The sequence below is a fragment of the Scyliorhinus canicula genome, chromosome 3 (assembly GCF_902713615.1).
Source record: "Scyliorhinus canicula chromosome 3, sScyCan1.1, whole genome shotgun sequence".
NCBI classification, from domain to species: Eukaryota; Metazoa; Chordata; class Chondrichthyes; order Carcharhiniformes; family Scyliorhinidae; genus Scyliorhinus; species Scyliorhinus canicula.
In genome coordinates, this window is record NC_052148.1 from 226,672,532 (window position 1) to 226,687,967 (window position 15,436).

At 41.8% G+C, this 15,436-nt stretch overlaps 1 protein-coding gene across 14 annotated transcripts in view; it reads left to right on the forward strand.

Moving 5' to 3' along the window:
• rapgef2 (Rap guanine nucleotide exchange factor (GEF) 2) overlaps positions 1-15,436 on the forward strand; it is a 562,209-nt gene that overhangs the window by 408,243 nt on the left and 138,530 nt on the right. For all 14 annotated transcript variants that reach the window (XM_038792314.1, XM_038792318.1, XM_038792316.1 and 11 more), the window contains 6 exons: positions 2,282-2,440; positions 3,580-3,732; positions 3,908-4,072; positions 10,239-10,346; positions 10,464-10,667; positions 14,208-14,316. In XM_038792314.1, the coding sequence (XP_038648242.1) occupies positions 2,282-2,440; positions 3,580-3,732; positions 3,908-4,072; positions 10,239-10,346; positions 10,464-10,667; positions 14,208-14,316 (898 nt within the window). The remainder of the gene's footprint in view (positions 1-2,281; positions 2,441-3,579; positions 3,733-3,907; positions 4,073-10,238; positions 10,347-10,463; positions 10,668-14,207; positions 14,317-15,436) is intronic.

The following is a 15,436-nucleotide window of genomic DNA, read 5'->3' on the forward strand; positions in this document are numbered from 1 at the left end:
TCCAAAGATGTGCAAGTTAGGTGGATTGGCCATGCTAAATTGCCCTTAGTGTCCAAAAAATGTTAAGTGTGGGTTACAGGGAGAAGGTAGATACGTGGGCTTGAGTAGGGTGCTCTTTGTAAGGGCCGGTGCAGACTCGATGGGCCAAATGGCCTCCTTCTGCACTGTAAATTCTATGATTCTATGAAATCTGTCATCTGGCCTACATGTGACTCCAGAACCACAGTAATGTTGTTGTTTCTTAAATGCCCTCAAAGGGAAATTAGGGATGGGTAGCAAAGCTGGCATTAGTTGTGAATCCCACATCCCATGAAAGAACAAAATAATTCCATCTCCATCATGTCAAACTATTCACAACTTCAGTGTCCTCTTAAACTTGGTACTGAACTTCTGAGCATATGTCTCAAGGATGAGAAATTTCTGACATTGGCGTCTCGAAAATCCACCATTTCAAATATATGTTCTGACCTTCAGGGCTAGTGCAATGAAGGTTGATTGAAAAGAAAATAGCAATTCTGCTGTCAGCCAGTGGGGGTGGGAACTGACTACAGGGATGTTGGAGGTACAGCAAGTGTGAGAGAGACTGAATCTGAGAGGAGCTGTTGCTCCTCCAATCACGTTCTGTTGCTTCCACACTGGCTCCAGCTTCTCTGTTCTGCCCCCACACCTCCAGAGACACAGGGCGAGTTTCTCCATTGGCTGGCACCGAAATCAGGAAAGGCGATTCAGCGGAGAATCGGTTCTGACGGCAAAATCGCGGCAGACGCTGATTTGACGTCAAATCGCGATTCTCCGTCACCTCGAAAATTGCGCCAATGCATTTCACTCTGTATGTACGTTTCACTCCGCGCCTTTTCCATATCACTAACGGGATCGACCCGGTACTCTCCAGGGTCTCCACGATTCTCCGCCTCCAATGGGCCATGTTCCCGACGACGTGGTTCAATTGTGCTTTTAAAAATCGTAAAATTGGCATGGCGGCTGCTGAGGGAGAGAGAAGGGGTATGGAAAGTGTCCAACATGGCCATAGTTTGCTGACAGTTGTGCCGCTGGCCGGGGGTGCGGTTTCGGCCGGGGCTGGGGGAGTTTGGGGGGTGGCCAGGAGGTGGGTTGTGGGGTCAGGGCAGACGGACACTGAGCCACATTGCAAAAGCCGGCAAGGCAGCCATGCAGCTGTGCACACCGCCTACAGCCCACTTTGTACCTGGTGCCACGGATCATATAGGTGTCCCTCCCCAGGGCACCCCTTTTGGTGCTCTCTGGCCCCAGACAACCCATCAGTTGTGTGGGCGCGCTCCACACAATCAAGGGATAAGTGTGTGTAGGGAAAGTAATGTGTATGCAGTTGCAGCTTGTCAACCTCCCGAGTGTCGATCATGGACCCAGTGTATTTCGCACCATTTTTCAATAGAATTGAGTGTGTGCTACGCGGCACCGGTGCTCGCCCCTCAACGGTAGCGGAATCGGTCCAGGTGTGGTGCCAGTTTTTCTGTCGTAAAAGTCCACGGATTCTCCGTTGCCACCAACACATAGTCTCAGAAACTGAGAATTCCACCCACAATCTCTTGATGTACATTTCTTTGTTCTTTGGGATACGGGCCGAGTAAGGGCAGAAGATTTTTCTTTAGTTCAGGCACCATGATCAGCACTACGGGCAGCACGGTGATGCAGTGGATAGCACTGCTGCCTCATGGCGCTGAGGTCCCAGGTTCGATCCCGGCTCTGGCTCACTGTCTGTGTGGAGTTTGCACATTTTCCCCGTGTTTACGTGGGTTTCACCCCCCCAACCCAAATATGTGCAGGGTAGGTGGATTGGCCACGCTAAATTGCCCGTTAATTTGAAAAAATCAATTGGGTACTCTAAATGTAGTATGTCTTGGCTGAAAGAGGGGTCATTTATACATCAAGTATATGCAAACACATTTTTGGGGCCTAAAAATTGGGGTCACCAAATAAGCTAAAAATTGTTTGCTTACAATAAATTCTGTTAACTGTAAATCTTGAACAATTTTGTTATGACACTTTGCAACTAGTGTTGTTTCAGTAAATCATGTTTAGTCACTGAAAATGTAATTAATCAAATTTTGGGGAAGTAAATAATTTAGTCTGTAGTATAAGACATTTTTGTTGAAACAAATTCAATTTTCAGTAGAAAGAAAAAGTGTTTGTGATAGAATTGCAATATTAAAAGAATGAATTATCTGGAATGTATTTTATTTGATTTTGTTGGTAGAATTTATTGGTAATGAAAGTGTTTTTGGTTTAATTTCTTTTGTGCTAGCTTGATTCTTGGTCAGTCATTTTAAATGGTTCTGTAGAAGTCACATATTCTGATGGAAGGCTCGAAATCCTGTGCATGGGCAATAGCTTTGGTGTCTCTCCTACTTTGGAGAAAGAATACATGAAAGGAGTGATGAAAACTAAGGCTGATGACTGCCAGGTAATTAAGCTTATTTGCAGTGAATATTATCTGAGTATTATTGTTGCCTACAATAATTTCTGTTAATTATAAGCCCACGATAGGGCAGCATGGTGGCGCATTGGTTAGCACTGCTGTCTCATGGAACCAAGGTCCCAGGTTCGATCCCGGCTCTGGGCCACTGCCTGTGTAGAATTTGCACAATTCTCCCCGTGTTGCGTGGGTTTCACCCCACAACCCAAAGATGTGCAGGGTAGGTGGCCACTCTAAATTGCCTCTTAATTAGAAAAAATGAATTGGATACTCTAAAATTTAAAAAATAAAATTATACACCCAAGGACTTTTTGTAATAACATATTAAACTAACGTGGTTTCAATGGTTTAGCCACTGAATATGTAATTAATCTTATGTTGGGAACAAATTAATTCCGTCTGACTTGTATGAGACATCTATTTTGTGAAATATGTTCAATTTTCAGCAGAAAAAATTCATAATAAAGCTGTGATATAAAATAATTAATGAAATGTATTTATTTGATCTTGAGATTAATAATTATAAGCATGAAAAACTTCGCTGTAAAATCAAGTAGTGTTCTCTTTGTAGAAATTCTATTACTCTTTCTTATCTGTAATTTTATGTCTAACTTAAATAACTCACATTTAAAGTCTTATTATCACTTGTTTATCAAATGCCTTTGCCTCGCTCAGTTATATACTCATAAACAAGGGGCACATGTATGCGAAAAGAACAATTCCTACTTTCAAAATATAATGGCTAAGACACACTGATCATATTGGCAACCAGGAGAATTTGCGAGTAGTTACTTGAATGATACCATAATGCTATATTTTCAATGCCATCTTTTTCCTCAATAATTGTGTGACATTTTTGGGGAGATCAACCACCCCTTTTTATGGCGTTAGAAAATTGAAATGAATTCTTAACATTATGTAAAATTGAGTTTCTGTGGTACTTGAAAGGAGAGAACAGCAGAAAGTTCCAAATTGAAGAAGTTATAGCTTAAACTATTTCTTAGTCTGTGTAAGTACAAATAACATTCATACTTAGTTATATACCAAAATAACAAATAATACTTAGATATGCAAAATAACATTTGCAAATGTGCTAATACTAAAACTTTTTCTGTGCTCTTTGGCAGTTTGTGTGCATAGCCCAGCAAGACTATTGCCGAATCCTCAACCAGGTAGAAAAGAATATGCAGAAAGTAGAGGAGGAGGGAGAGATTGTTATGGTAAAAGAACACCGAGAGTTGGATCGTACAGGAACCAGGAAAGGGCATATAGTTATAAAGGTAATTATTACCATAAAAGATAGTAAAGGAATGTTTAAACTCACCAGGTACAAATGCTGGTCTAAAAAAAGGTGCTCATCATTGTCCACTGTATTTTTTTGTGTGAAAACTAATTATGCAACTAGTAACGGTAAATGTAACTTTACTAATGAACTGTTCTCCTCTGCTTTGTTAGGGAACAGCTGAAAGGTTAACAATGCACCTGGTGGAAGAGCATTCTGTGGTGGATCCCACGTATATAGAAGATTTTCTTTTAACCTATAGGACCTTCTTATCAAGCCCAATGGAAGTTGGGAAGAAATTGCTGGAGTGGTTTAATGACCCAAGTCTCAGGGACAAGGTTAGTCAAAATTAAAAATGCGGAACTTGACTTTTAAGTTTGTAATAAATTCAACACCTAACAAGTAATTTGTGACTTGCATTTATGTTACACTTTTCACAATCACCTGACATCTCAAAGCGCTTTACAGCCGATGAAGTACATTTTGAAATGTAGTTACTGTTCTAATATAGGAGATACAGTAGCTGCTTTGCAATAATAACCCGATAATTGGCCAGAACACAGGGGATAACTCCCCTTCTTTGAACTAGTGTAATGGGGTCTTTTACATCCATTGTGGAACAGATGGATGGAGCTTTGGTTTAACATTTCATCCGAAAGACACCTCCATTAGTGCAGTGCTCCCTCAATACTGCACTGGTGTGTCAGCTGGGATTTTTATGTTCTAGCTTAGGGGTGGATCTTGAACCTGGAAACTTGTGACTCAGGCGAATATGCTATCAATTGAGCCACGGCAAAAATCCAATTAGTACCTTTTAAACACAGTGGCACAGAAATTGGAACAAAAAGGGTCATTTGTAATTGTGTTCACTGATAGTAGGCCTCGGATATTGTTTGACAGGGACAAAGTTTATACTGCTATTTATTTGACTTGAGACAGTTTTGATTTGTCATCGGTTAGTCTTGCATATATGTAACTTTATCACTTCTGTGCAGTTTCACAGTTGTTGGCAATCAATTAATTTTATCAGCCACTTGACAGCCATTTTCAGAAATTAAGCAAACCCGTTCTTATTTAACTTGCATATTTCTTGTCATTGTTGGGTTGCAGAGCAGGATGGCAACATTGTGATAATGTTACTGGGCTAGTAATCCAGAAGTGTGAGTTAATGCACCAGAGTTATGAGTTCAAATCTCACGATCGTAGTTGGGGGAATTTAAATTTAATTAATAAATCTGGAATAAAATGTTTGTCTCACTAATAATGATCACAAAGCAGCTGGATTGCTGTAAAAAAAATATTCATTTGCACATTCTTATTTCTCTAGATTTAAGTTTAGTTAGTGTATGTTACATGCATCAAACATGTTTTATGGGCAGGGGAGAGAGGCAAACTGAACTTTGTCTTCTCACCATCTGTCTGAGAAGAGGTGTTTTTAACTGTTTTAAAACCAGGCTGTCGCCTGTTTCCTTAAACCTTCAGTTTATGTGGTCCAATTTTTTAAGTAACTCACAGCAAACTCTCTTTATAAATAATTCAGATGGTTAGTTTATTTACATATTCAACCCAGGAGCTTGGTGGGGGGGGATTGAAACCTTGCAAGTACACAAACAGTAAAGAGGATAGAAAAGAGGGGGTTTCACAACTATCGGTAACAATAGTAAAAGAAAACCGCAGAAATGAATATTAGTTCACCTGATTTCCAAAATCCAGAGAGCCAAAATCCAGAGGAGATTTTTTTTGTTGAGAGGTTCCAATTCTGGTGATATCCGGACTGAAGACAGCAGGGCAAAATTGCTTTTAAGTGGAGGGCAATGCAGCAAGATGAGATTGATATTCAGAGACTTGTTCTGCTTGGCAGGCAGTGGCCAGTAGCTTCCAGATAAATGGACTTCGAAGAGCTGAGTTTTTTGTCGGACGATTGGTCAGACACCCTGCTGCTGTTGAACCATGAACAAAGAAAGGTACAGCACAGGAGCAGGCCCTTTAGCCCTCCAAGCTTGTGCCAATCATGGTGCCCTAACTAAAAAAAACTTTCTCCCTTACTTGGTCCGTATACCTCTATTTCCTCCCTATTCATGTATCTATCCAGATGCCTCTTAAATATTGCTAATGTGCCTGCTTCCATCACATCCTCTGGCAACGTGTTCCAGGCACCCACCGCCCTCCGTGAAAAAGTTGCCCCGCACATCTCCCTTAAACTTTCCCCTCTCACCTTGAACATGTGCCCCTTGTAATTGACACTTCCGTCCTTGGGAAAAAGCCTCTGACTATCCACCCCTTCTATGCCTTTCACAATCTTGTAGAACTCTATCAGGTCACCCCTCAGCCTCCGTCTTGCCTGTGAAAACAATCCTAGTTTATTCAACCTTTCCTCATAGCCAACGCACTCGAGACCAGGCAACATCCTGGTGAACCTTCTTCGCACTCTCTCCAAAGCTTCCCCATCTTTCTGACAATGTGGTGACCAGAACTGCACGCCATACTCCAAAGGCAGCCGAACCAAGGTTTTATATAGCTGCAACATGATTTCCCAACTCTTGTACTCAATGCCCCGGCTGATGAATGCAAGCATGCAATGTGCTGCCTTAATCACCTTGGCCACCTGTTTGCCACTTTTACGGAACTGTGGACCTACATGCCCAGATCCCTCTGTTTTTTTAATAAATTTAGAATGGCCAATCATTTTTTCCAATTAAGGGGCAATTTAGCATGGCCACCTACCCTGCACATCTTTGGGTTGTGGGAGTGAAACCCATGCAGACACGGGGAGAATGTATAAACTCCACACGGACAGTGAGCTGGGGCCAGGATCGAACTAGAGTCCTCAGCGCTGTAGGCAGCAGTGCTATCCCCTGCACCATTGTGCCGCGTGGCAGATCGCTTTATATGGTAATGTTCCTAAGGTTTCTGCCATTTACAGTAAAATTGATCATAGATGATCATAGAATTTACAGTGCAGAAGGAGGCCATTGGACCCATCGGGTCTGCACCGGCCCTTGGAAAGAGCACCTCACTTCAGCCCACACTTCCAACCTCTCCCAGTCACCCCACCCAACCTTTTTGGGCACTTAAGGGCAATTTAGCATGACCAATTCATGCACATTCATTTATATATACTACAAACACAGAGATCCCAGCACTGATCCCTGTGGATCACTAGCTACAGATCTTAGGGCAGCACAAATGGCTGGCACTGTGGCTTCACTTCGATTCCCCACTGGGTCACTGTCTGTGCAGAGTCTGCACGTTCTCCCCATGCCTGCATGAGTTTGCTCCGGTTTCCTCCCACAGTCCAAAGACGTGCAGGTTAGGTGGATTGGCAATGCTAAATTGCTCTTAGTGTCCAAAAGGTTAGATGGGGTTATTGGGTTACGGGGATAGGGTGGAAGTGAGGGCTTAAGAGGGTCGGTGCAGACTCGATGGGCCAAATGGCCTCCTTCTGCACTGTATGTTCTATGTTCTATCTCCATTCAAAAAAACACCCTTCCACCACTACTCTCTGTCTTCAATAACCAATCCAGTTCTGAATCCACCTAGCTAGCCCACCCTGAATCCCATGTGATTTTAGTTTTGTACCAGTCTGCCATGTGGAACCTTGTCGATCGCCTTACTAAAGTCCATATAAACTACAGCCACAACCTCTCCCTCATCAATTTTCTTTGTCGCCTCTTCAAAAAACCCAATCAAGTTGGTGAGACATGACCTTTCCTGTACAAAACCATGCTGCCTGTCACTAACTAGTCCATTTTCCTCCAAATGTGCATACCTCCTATCTCTCAGTATCTTTTCCAAAAGCTTCCCCACCACTGATGTCAGACTCACTGGTCTATACCTTGCTAGATTGACCCTGCTTCCTTTCTTAAAGAAGGGAATAATATTGGCTATTCTCCAGTTCTCTGGAACCTCGCCTGTGGTCAAAGAGGATGTGAAGATATTTGTTAAGGCCCCACCTATTTCTCCCCTTGCCTCCCGCAGAAACCTGGGATAGATCTCATCCGGCCCTGGGGACTTGTCTACCTTAATGCAATTTAGGATAATCAACACTTCCTCCTTTGATATAATGACGTTCTCAAGAGAGTTCACACACCTATGTTGACCTCAATATCCGTCATGTCCTTCTGCCTGGTGAATACAGATATAAAGTACTCATTAAGGATTTCACCCACTTCCTGTGGTTCCGCACATAACTTCCTTCCATTGTCCTTAAGTGGGCCTACTGTTTGTCTTGCTACCCTCTTGCTCCTAATATATGCATAAAAAGCCTTGGGATTCTCCTTGACCATGTTTGCTAAAGACATTTCATGGCCCCTTTTAGCCCTCCTAATTCCACATTTAAGTTCCTTCCCACTTTCACTGTACTCCTCAAGGGCTTTGTCTGTTTTTAGATGCCTAGACCTGTCGCAAGCTTCCTTTTGACTAAGCTTACAATTTCCCTTGTCATCCATGGCTCCAGAATCCTGCCATGTCTATCTTTAATTTTTGCAGGGACATGACTGTCCAGCACTTCAATCAACTGGCCTTTAAAAGCCACCCCCATGTCAGACGTGAAGTTGCCATCAAATAGCCGCTCCCAATCCATATTCCCTAGTTCCTGTCTAATTTGGATGTAATTGGCCCTCGCCCAATTAAGCACTCTCACCCGTGGGCCACTTGTCCTTATCCCCGGCTACTCAAAATCTTCTGAAATTATGGTCGCTAAGCCTAAGATGCTCCCCCACAAAAACATCAATCACCTGGCCTGGCTCATTCCCCAATACCAAGTCCAGTATGGCGCCTCCCTGGTTGGATTGTCAATATTGTATCAAAAAGCTCTCCTGGACACATCTAACAAATTGCTCTCCATCCGAGCTCTCCATCCGAGCCCCTGGCTGTAAGGGATTCTCAGTCAAGATGGGGAAAGTTAAAATCGCCCATCACAACTACCCAGCTTTTTTCACACCTTTTCAGTATCTGATTACACAACTGCTTCTCTGTCTCCTGTGGGCTGTTGGGAGGTCTATAGTACGCTCCTAATATTGTGATTTTACCCTTCTTATTCCTGAGCATCACCCATAATGCCTCACTGCATGATCCCTCCAGTGTGTCCTCCCTCAACACAGCTGTGATATGCTCCCTAATCAGCAATGCAACTCCCCCATCGCTTTTGTTTTCCTTTCTGTTCCATTTAACACAATACCCCGGAATGTTAAGCTGCCAGTCCTGTCCTTCCTTTAACCACGTCTCTCTAATTGCAATTACATTTTAGTTCCATGCTGTAATCCTGGCTCTCAGTTCATCAGTTTTACCTGCTATAATTCTTGCATTGAAGCAAACGCACTCCAGACTACACTCTGCCTGCTCTTACTCTGCGCTATGTTTATCTCAGTCTCATTTTTTTTACCCAGTCTACAATTACTGGTCTGCTGTTCCAGTTCCAGGCCCCTGCCACACTAGTTTAAACCCTCCCTATTCTTTTCAAGTTGGAGGTTAATCAGCAAACTGGCCTGCTTCTGAGCTCTTGACTATATAAAGAGATTTCAGAATGGTCACTCAAGTCAAGTGACCTTCCTCCACAATGATTTCATTTTTATTCTTTCCTTATTTAAAAAAATTTTTTTTTAGAGTAAACAATTATTTTTTTACAATTAAGTGCCAATTTAGCATGGCCAATCCACCTACCCTGCACATGTTTGGGGTGTGGGGGTGAAACCCACGCAGACACAGGGAGAATGTGAAAACTCCAGACAGACAGTGACCCGGGACTGGGATTGAACTTGGTTCCTCAGCGCTGTAGGTAGCAGTGCTAACTACCGCCACCGTGCCGCCCTACGATGATTTCATTAAGAGATGTTTAATCTGATGTCTGGGCGTAGCTTTTCTATGGCTCATGTCCCAGTCATTAGCCTCTCGCCATCCATATTGAAGACCTTGTTTCGGATAGCCATTGTCTTCATAGGCTCAGTGACTCTGCTGGAGAGCACAGTAAGAAGTCTTACAACACCAGGTTAAAGTCCAACAGGTTTGTTTCAAACACGAGCTTTCGGAGCGCAGCTCCTTCCTCAGGTGAATGGAGAGGTATGTTCCAGAAACATTGAAATAGACAAAGTCAGAGATGCTGGAGAGGTAAGCTTATCAAGATTCAAATGACATTCATTTCCTTTCAAAGATTCCAATTTTGAAATGGATCTTGCTAGTTCCAGGTGTAATAATGAAATTCAATGTCTGCGAATCCCCTGGTTTTGTGATTATAATGTGTTCTTACAATGGTGTATGAGATTCCACAAGGGTCAGAGTGGAACATTTTTGTACTTGTGACTACTGTTGGAGATTTCTGTAACAGATGGCCGATCTTGAGTCATGTGAACTGTAGCAGCTAACTTTGGTTCAGCACAAGTCCATTTTAAAATAAGCAAAAAAGAATAAAGTTTGATGTATGCTGTTTTTGATTGCTTTCGTCGCTTAATGACATATTATGTGCAATGCGTTAACAGTGAAAACTAAACTTCTCTGATCATTTTCCAGGTTACACGGGTAGTATTACTGTGGGTAAACAATCACTTCAATGATTTTGAAGGAAATTCTGCAATGACCACCTTTCTAGAAGATTTTGAAAACAATTTGGAACGAGAAGTGAGTTAATCTCGTTTAAAGTAAATATATTGATTATTTTTAAAACCCTTCTTAAACTTTTAAAAACAATTAAAGTTGGATTTAATTTTTTAATTTATATTTATTTATGTTGTGCAGAAAATGGGTGGTCACCTTAGACTGTTGAACATCGCTTGCGCAGCTAAGGCCAAGAGGCGGCTGATAACTTTAATGAAGCCATCACGAGAAGCCCCTTTGCCATTTATCCTTTTGGGAGGCACTGAGAAAGGTTTCGGGATTTTCATTGACAGCGTAGAACCTGGTAGTAAAGCGACTGAAACTGGTTTGAAACGTGGTGATCAGGTTTGTTTTTCTTCCTCTTTCGTTTTTACGTAATTAAGTAACATGCCATCAAAACATATGTCTGCATAGGACATGAGTGACAAATTTTCACACCATATTTCTGCTGATGAATAGTTTCTCAGATCTTGTTGCGCGGCACGCTTTCCTTTTCAAATGCAAAATTGAACATGCCACTAATAAAGCAGAATTATCAATCAAAAAGTTAACGATTCTAATAATGGATCAGACTATAAGAAATTTGTAGCAGTCCATCAGTACCCAAGAATATTTCACTGTTGGATTCCGTTGTGCCCATTTAACATCAAAGATTGCTGGAAACCCCTGTCTACCAGAGGTCCCCAAGGAAGGATTGCATGGCAATTGCCTGGTAACTGCAAACTTCCCATGGGCAATTACCTTACATTGGGAACCATCCAAAAGTGCGATCGAAATCTCAAACTGTGAATAGTTCCAAAAGTGTCACTGGACTCATCCTGCAACTCCGACACATCCACAGGAATCCACCTACCCCCTCCCCCGCGGCAAATTTGAGGACTATTAGTTTGCAGACATTGAAAAATAAATGAAGGCATTTACTACCTCAAGTGGATTGATTTTTATCTTGTCAGCTTGGCAATGCACCAATTCAGAGTTATGGCACAAAGGGCCAGAGGCCTGTTTTGCTGGGTATCTGCTCCTTTTGCACATATTGTATATCTCCAGGGTTTAGATGATAGAAAAATGCCTCTTCTGTCTTTGTTTGGGCTGCACGCTGGTTCCATGTCAGTTCCAAATCATGCCCATATAAACAAAGGGGCTGGTTTAGCACCGGGCTAATTAGCTGACTTTTAAAGCAGACCAGGGCAGGCCAGCAGCGCGGGTTCAATTCCCGTACCAGCCTCCCCGAACAGGTGCTGGAATGTGGCGACTAGGGGCTTTTCACAGTAACTTCATTTGAAGCCTACTTGCGACAATAAGCGATTTTCTTTTCATTTCATTTCAAATGATCACATTGCTCAGAAACTGAGTTGCATAGGAAAATAGGTATGAACGAACAAATAAGATAATTCAATCAGCAGCTTTTAAGACCATTTCTGGCCTCTTTTGTTTGCCCCCGTGAAGTGATGCAAAGCAGGACAGGCTGAGCAAGCAGTGATCTGTGTTCACCCAAATGTGTAGCTACATCCTCCAAGATGCAGCAAAAGATTGGCACAGCCATTAGTGTTTGTCAGGTGTAGGTATCAACTCAGCTGCTCTGTCTTTAAGTCATGCTGCAAAATGGACAATAAGGTATGGTCCTGCGGAGTTGCACAGTCGGGAACACTTCCTTCCAATCATCTTGTGCAGTGCCATCTCCAATTAGCAGCCATTAGACAGTGCATGTGTGCTGGCTGCTTTGTCACTTGCCTGCAGATTCCTTTCCCTTCAATTTCCCCTGTTGTTTCTTAATTCCTTGTCAGTTAAGTATTGGCAAAGACTGTTAATGAGTTGAGTGCCATTTGCACAAGCCCAGTCTGGCAAGATTAGTACCAATTCTTAATCATTTAGAATTAATCTGGACCACAAGACAAAGTTGGCCCATGTCCCTACACTTTTGAAATGAAAGCTGGTACCTTGATTTTACCTTCCATTTTGAGAAGTACTAATATTGCAATCACAAAGTGACATTATAAATCAAATTTTCTCCGATGACTAAGAGTCACAAAGCTGAAGACGTATTAATTTAGGCATATTTTTAAAAAACAAGAAAAGCATTAAAAAGAGAATATGTCACATAGCCAGCCATCTGATATTATCTCACCACCTTCAAACTTATATTTTCAGTAATCGATTAGGAGAATTGTGTTCTCATAATGTAAAGGTTACAGTCTGCTTTACTTGTGATGTTTTTAATCATTTGAATAATTACCTATGTATGACCTTGTTTTAGAATTATATTGGCTTTTGGGATTTTCTTGTTGTCAAATAACAGTTCCAAAAGAGAAAATAGAAGGCAGGAATAGTAGTTTAACTTGCATGACATTGTTTCGACATTTACCGTATATACTCGCGTAACATGCCACTTTTGAGCACCTAATTTGAAGCCTAAATTTCGGGGGTCGCATGATACGCGAGGTACAAAAATCGCGGGTGTGAAATGCTGGCCAAGATAAGTCACATAGCATCCAGCTGGCTTTACTAGCGTCGTTCAGCCACTTGCCGTTTCCATTCATAAAAACATGAATGGAAACGTCAAGTGGCTGAACATCTTCCCATCAGAATGCTGTGGTCAAAATCTGAAGAGTAGTACAGTATTCTGATGGGAAGAGTGGATTCTGCTGTGAAAGCTGTTCGCGATTCGAACAGCTTTCCAGCTGGCTTTACTCGCGTTGTTCAGCCACTTGCCGTTTCCATTCATAAAAACATGAATGGAAACGTCAAGTGGCTGAACATCTTCCCATCAGAATGCTGTGGTCAAAATCTGAAGAGTAGTACAGTATTCTGATGGGAAGAGTGGATTCTGCTGTGAAAGCTGTTTGCGATTCGAACAGTTTTCCAGCTGGCTTTACTCGCGTTGTTCAGCCACTTGCCGTTTCCATTCATAAAAACATGAATGGAAACGTCAAGTGGCTGAACATCTTCCCATCAGAATACTACTCTTCAGATTTTGACCACAGCATTCTGATGGGAAGATGTTCAGCCACTTGACGTTTCCATTCATGTTTTACGGCAAGTGGCTGAACAACGCGAGTAAAGCCAGCTGGAAAGCTGTTCGAATCGCGAACAGCTTTCACAGCAGAATCCACTCTTCTTACCATCAGAATACTACTGATTGTGACCACAGCATTCTGATGGGAAGATGTTCAGCCACTTGACGTTTCCATTCATGTTTTTATGAATGGAAACGGCAAGTGGCTGAACAACGCGAGTAAAGCCAGCTGGAAAGCTGTTCGAATCGCGAACAGCTTTCACAGCAGAATCCACTCTTCTTCCCATCTTCCCATCAGAATACTACTGATTGTGACCACAGCATTCTGATGGGAAGATGTTCAGCCAATTGACGTTTCCATTCATGTTTTTATGAATGGAAACGGCAAGTGGCTGAACAACGCGAGTAAAGCCAGCTGGAAAGCTGTTCGAATCGCGAACAGCTTTCACAGCAGAATCCACTCTTCTTCCCATCTTCCCATCAGAATACTACTGATTGTGACCACAGCATTCTGATGGGAAGATGTTCAGCCACTTGACGTTTCCATTCATGTTTTTATGAATGGAAACGGCAAGTGGCTGAACAACGCGAGTAAAGCCAGCTGGAAAGCTGTTCGAATCGCGAACAGCTTTCACAGCAGAATCAACTCTGCACACAAGAAACCACACACAATGATACCATTTGGAAGTTTTAGTTTCCAAAATTAATTTCCAAAAAAGTCACTCGCATGATACAGGAGGTATACCATAAAATCATGTTTTGGGGACGAAAATTTAGGGGTCGCATGATACGCGAGATCGAAGGATACGCGAGTATATACGGTAATTACCATTTAATGCAAATAAAAAATAACAGTGATCTTGTTTTTTCAGATAATGGAAGTTAATGGGCAAAATTTCGAGAATATTCAGCTGCCTAAAGCTTTGGAAATTCTTAGAAACAATACTCATTTGTCTATCACTGTGAAAACAAACTTGTTTGGTAGGTTTTATATAGAGTGACAATTTCATAGATGCAATTTGCATGATCCATTTGTTTTAAATATGTTTTTTCACAGTAGCTGCAGTTTGTAAGACCAGCAAAGATATATAGGTGACTGAAATAATTCTGCAGTGGTATGAAGTAACATTCTGGGCTACTGCAGATATTGTGAATAAAAAATATTTATTTTCTACCTCCTTTTCTAGGTCTTTCTTAGATGTACAATGCCTGTGGCTGAATTGATAACTTGCACCCTTGCTTCTTTAATTATTGCTCTATAAAGTGGCCAAGTGAGATTTTATGTCCAATATTTCTTACCTGAGATTTGGCCTGAGTTTGGCTATTAAATAATTTCAATATTTAGCAACTCTTTATAAATCAGTTGTACTTTCAACCCAAAGTTTTTTTTAAAAATAATGTGTGGTGCATCTAAAAAGCCTCCACACAGTCACATTGCAATTCCTGTGTTTGAGATTCATTGATGACGAATAGCCTCAGGACTGTTCAGCAACTTGGGGTCTTTCCCTGAGTTGTTACTATTGGCTGTAAGGAGACTGCACATTGCATTTAGACCATCTTGATTCCTTTTCCAGCAAGTTTAACCACAAAGTCACCCATCATTGACGTCTTTTTAGTTAACTTCTTTTAATCCATGAAAGGGAATTAGATGTCGCTGGTCAGATCAGCATACAGTGTCCATCCCTAATTGCCCTTAAGAAGGAACGGTGGTAGTGAACTCCATTCTGTTAATTGTATCTTAATTATGATTAACTGAATGCAGGTGGGATGGGCATCAACTGAGGATTCACCACTAGCACCCCTACAGTCAGACTTAAAGTTGATTGTTGATTTAGAGGGTACAGGCTTGTCTGCAGAATTGAAGAGCAAAAGAGTGTCTTCCAAATCTGTTGCAGCATGGGCAACAATGCCACGGTCATTTGAAAACTTGATTATGTATGTCTGTGCTGGTCAGTTTCACCTTGGCATGGAGGCCACTGAGGTTAGAGTTTTCCATCTAAATGGTATTTAATACTCACATCAGGGGGCAGCTTATCTTTTATAAGATGAAAAGCCACTGTCAAGTAGATTGTAAGTAGTATGGAGATTATTCCATACCTTT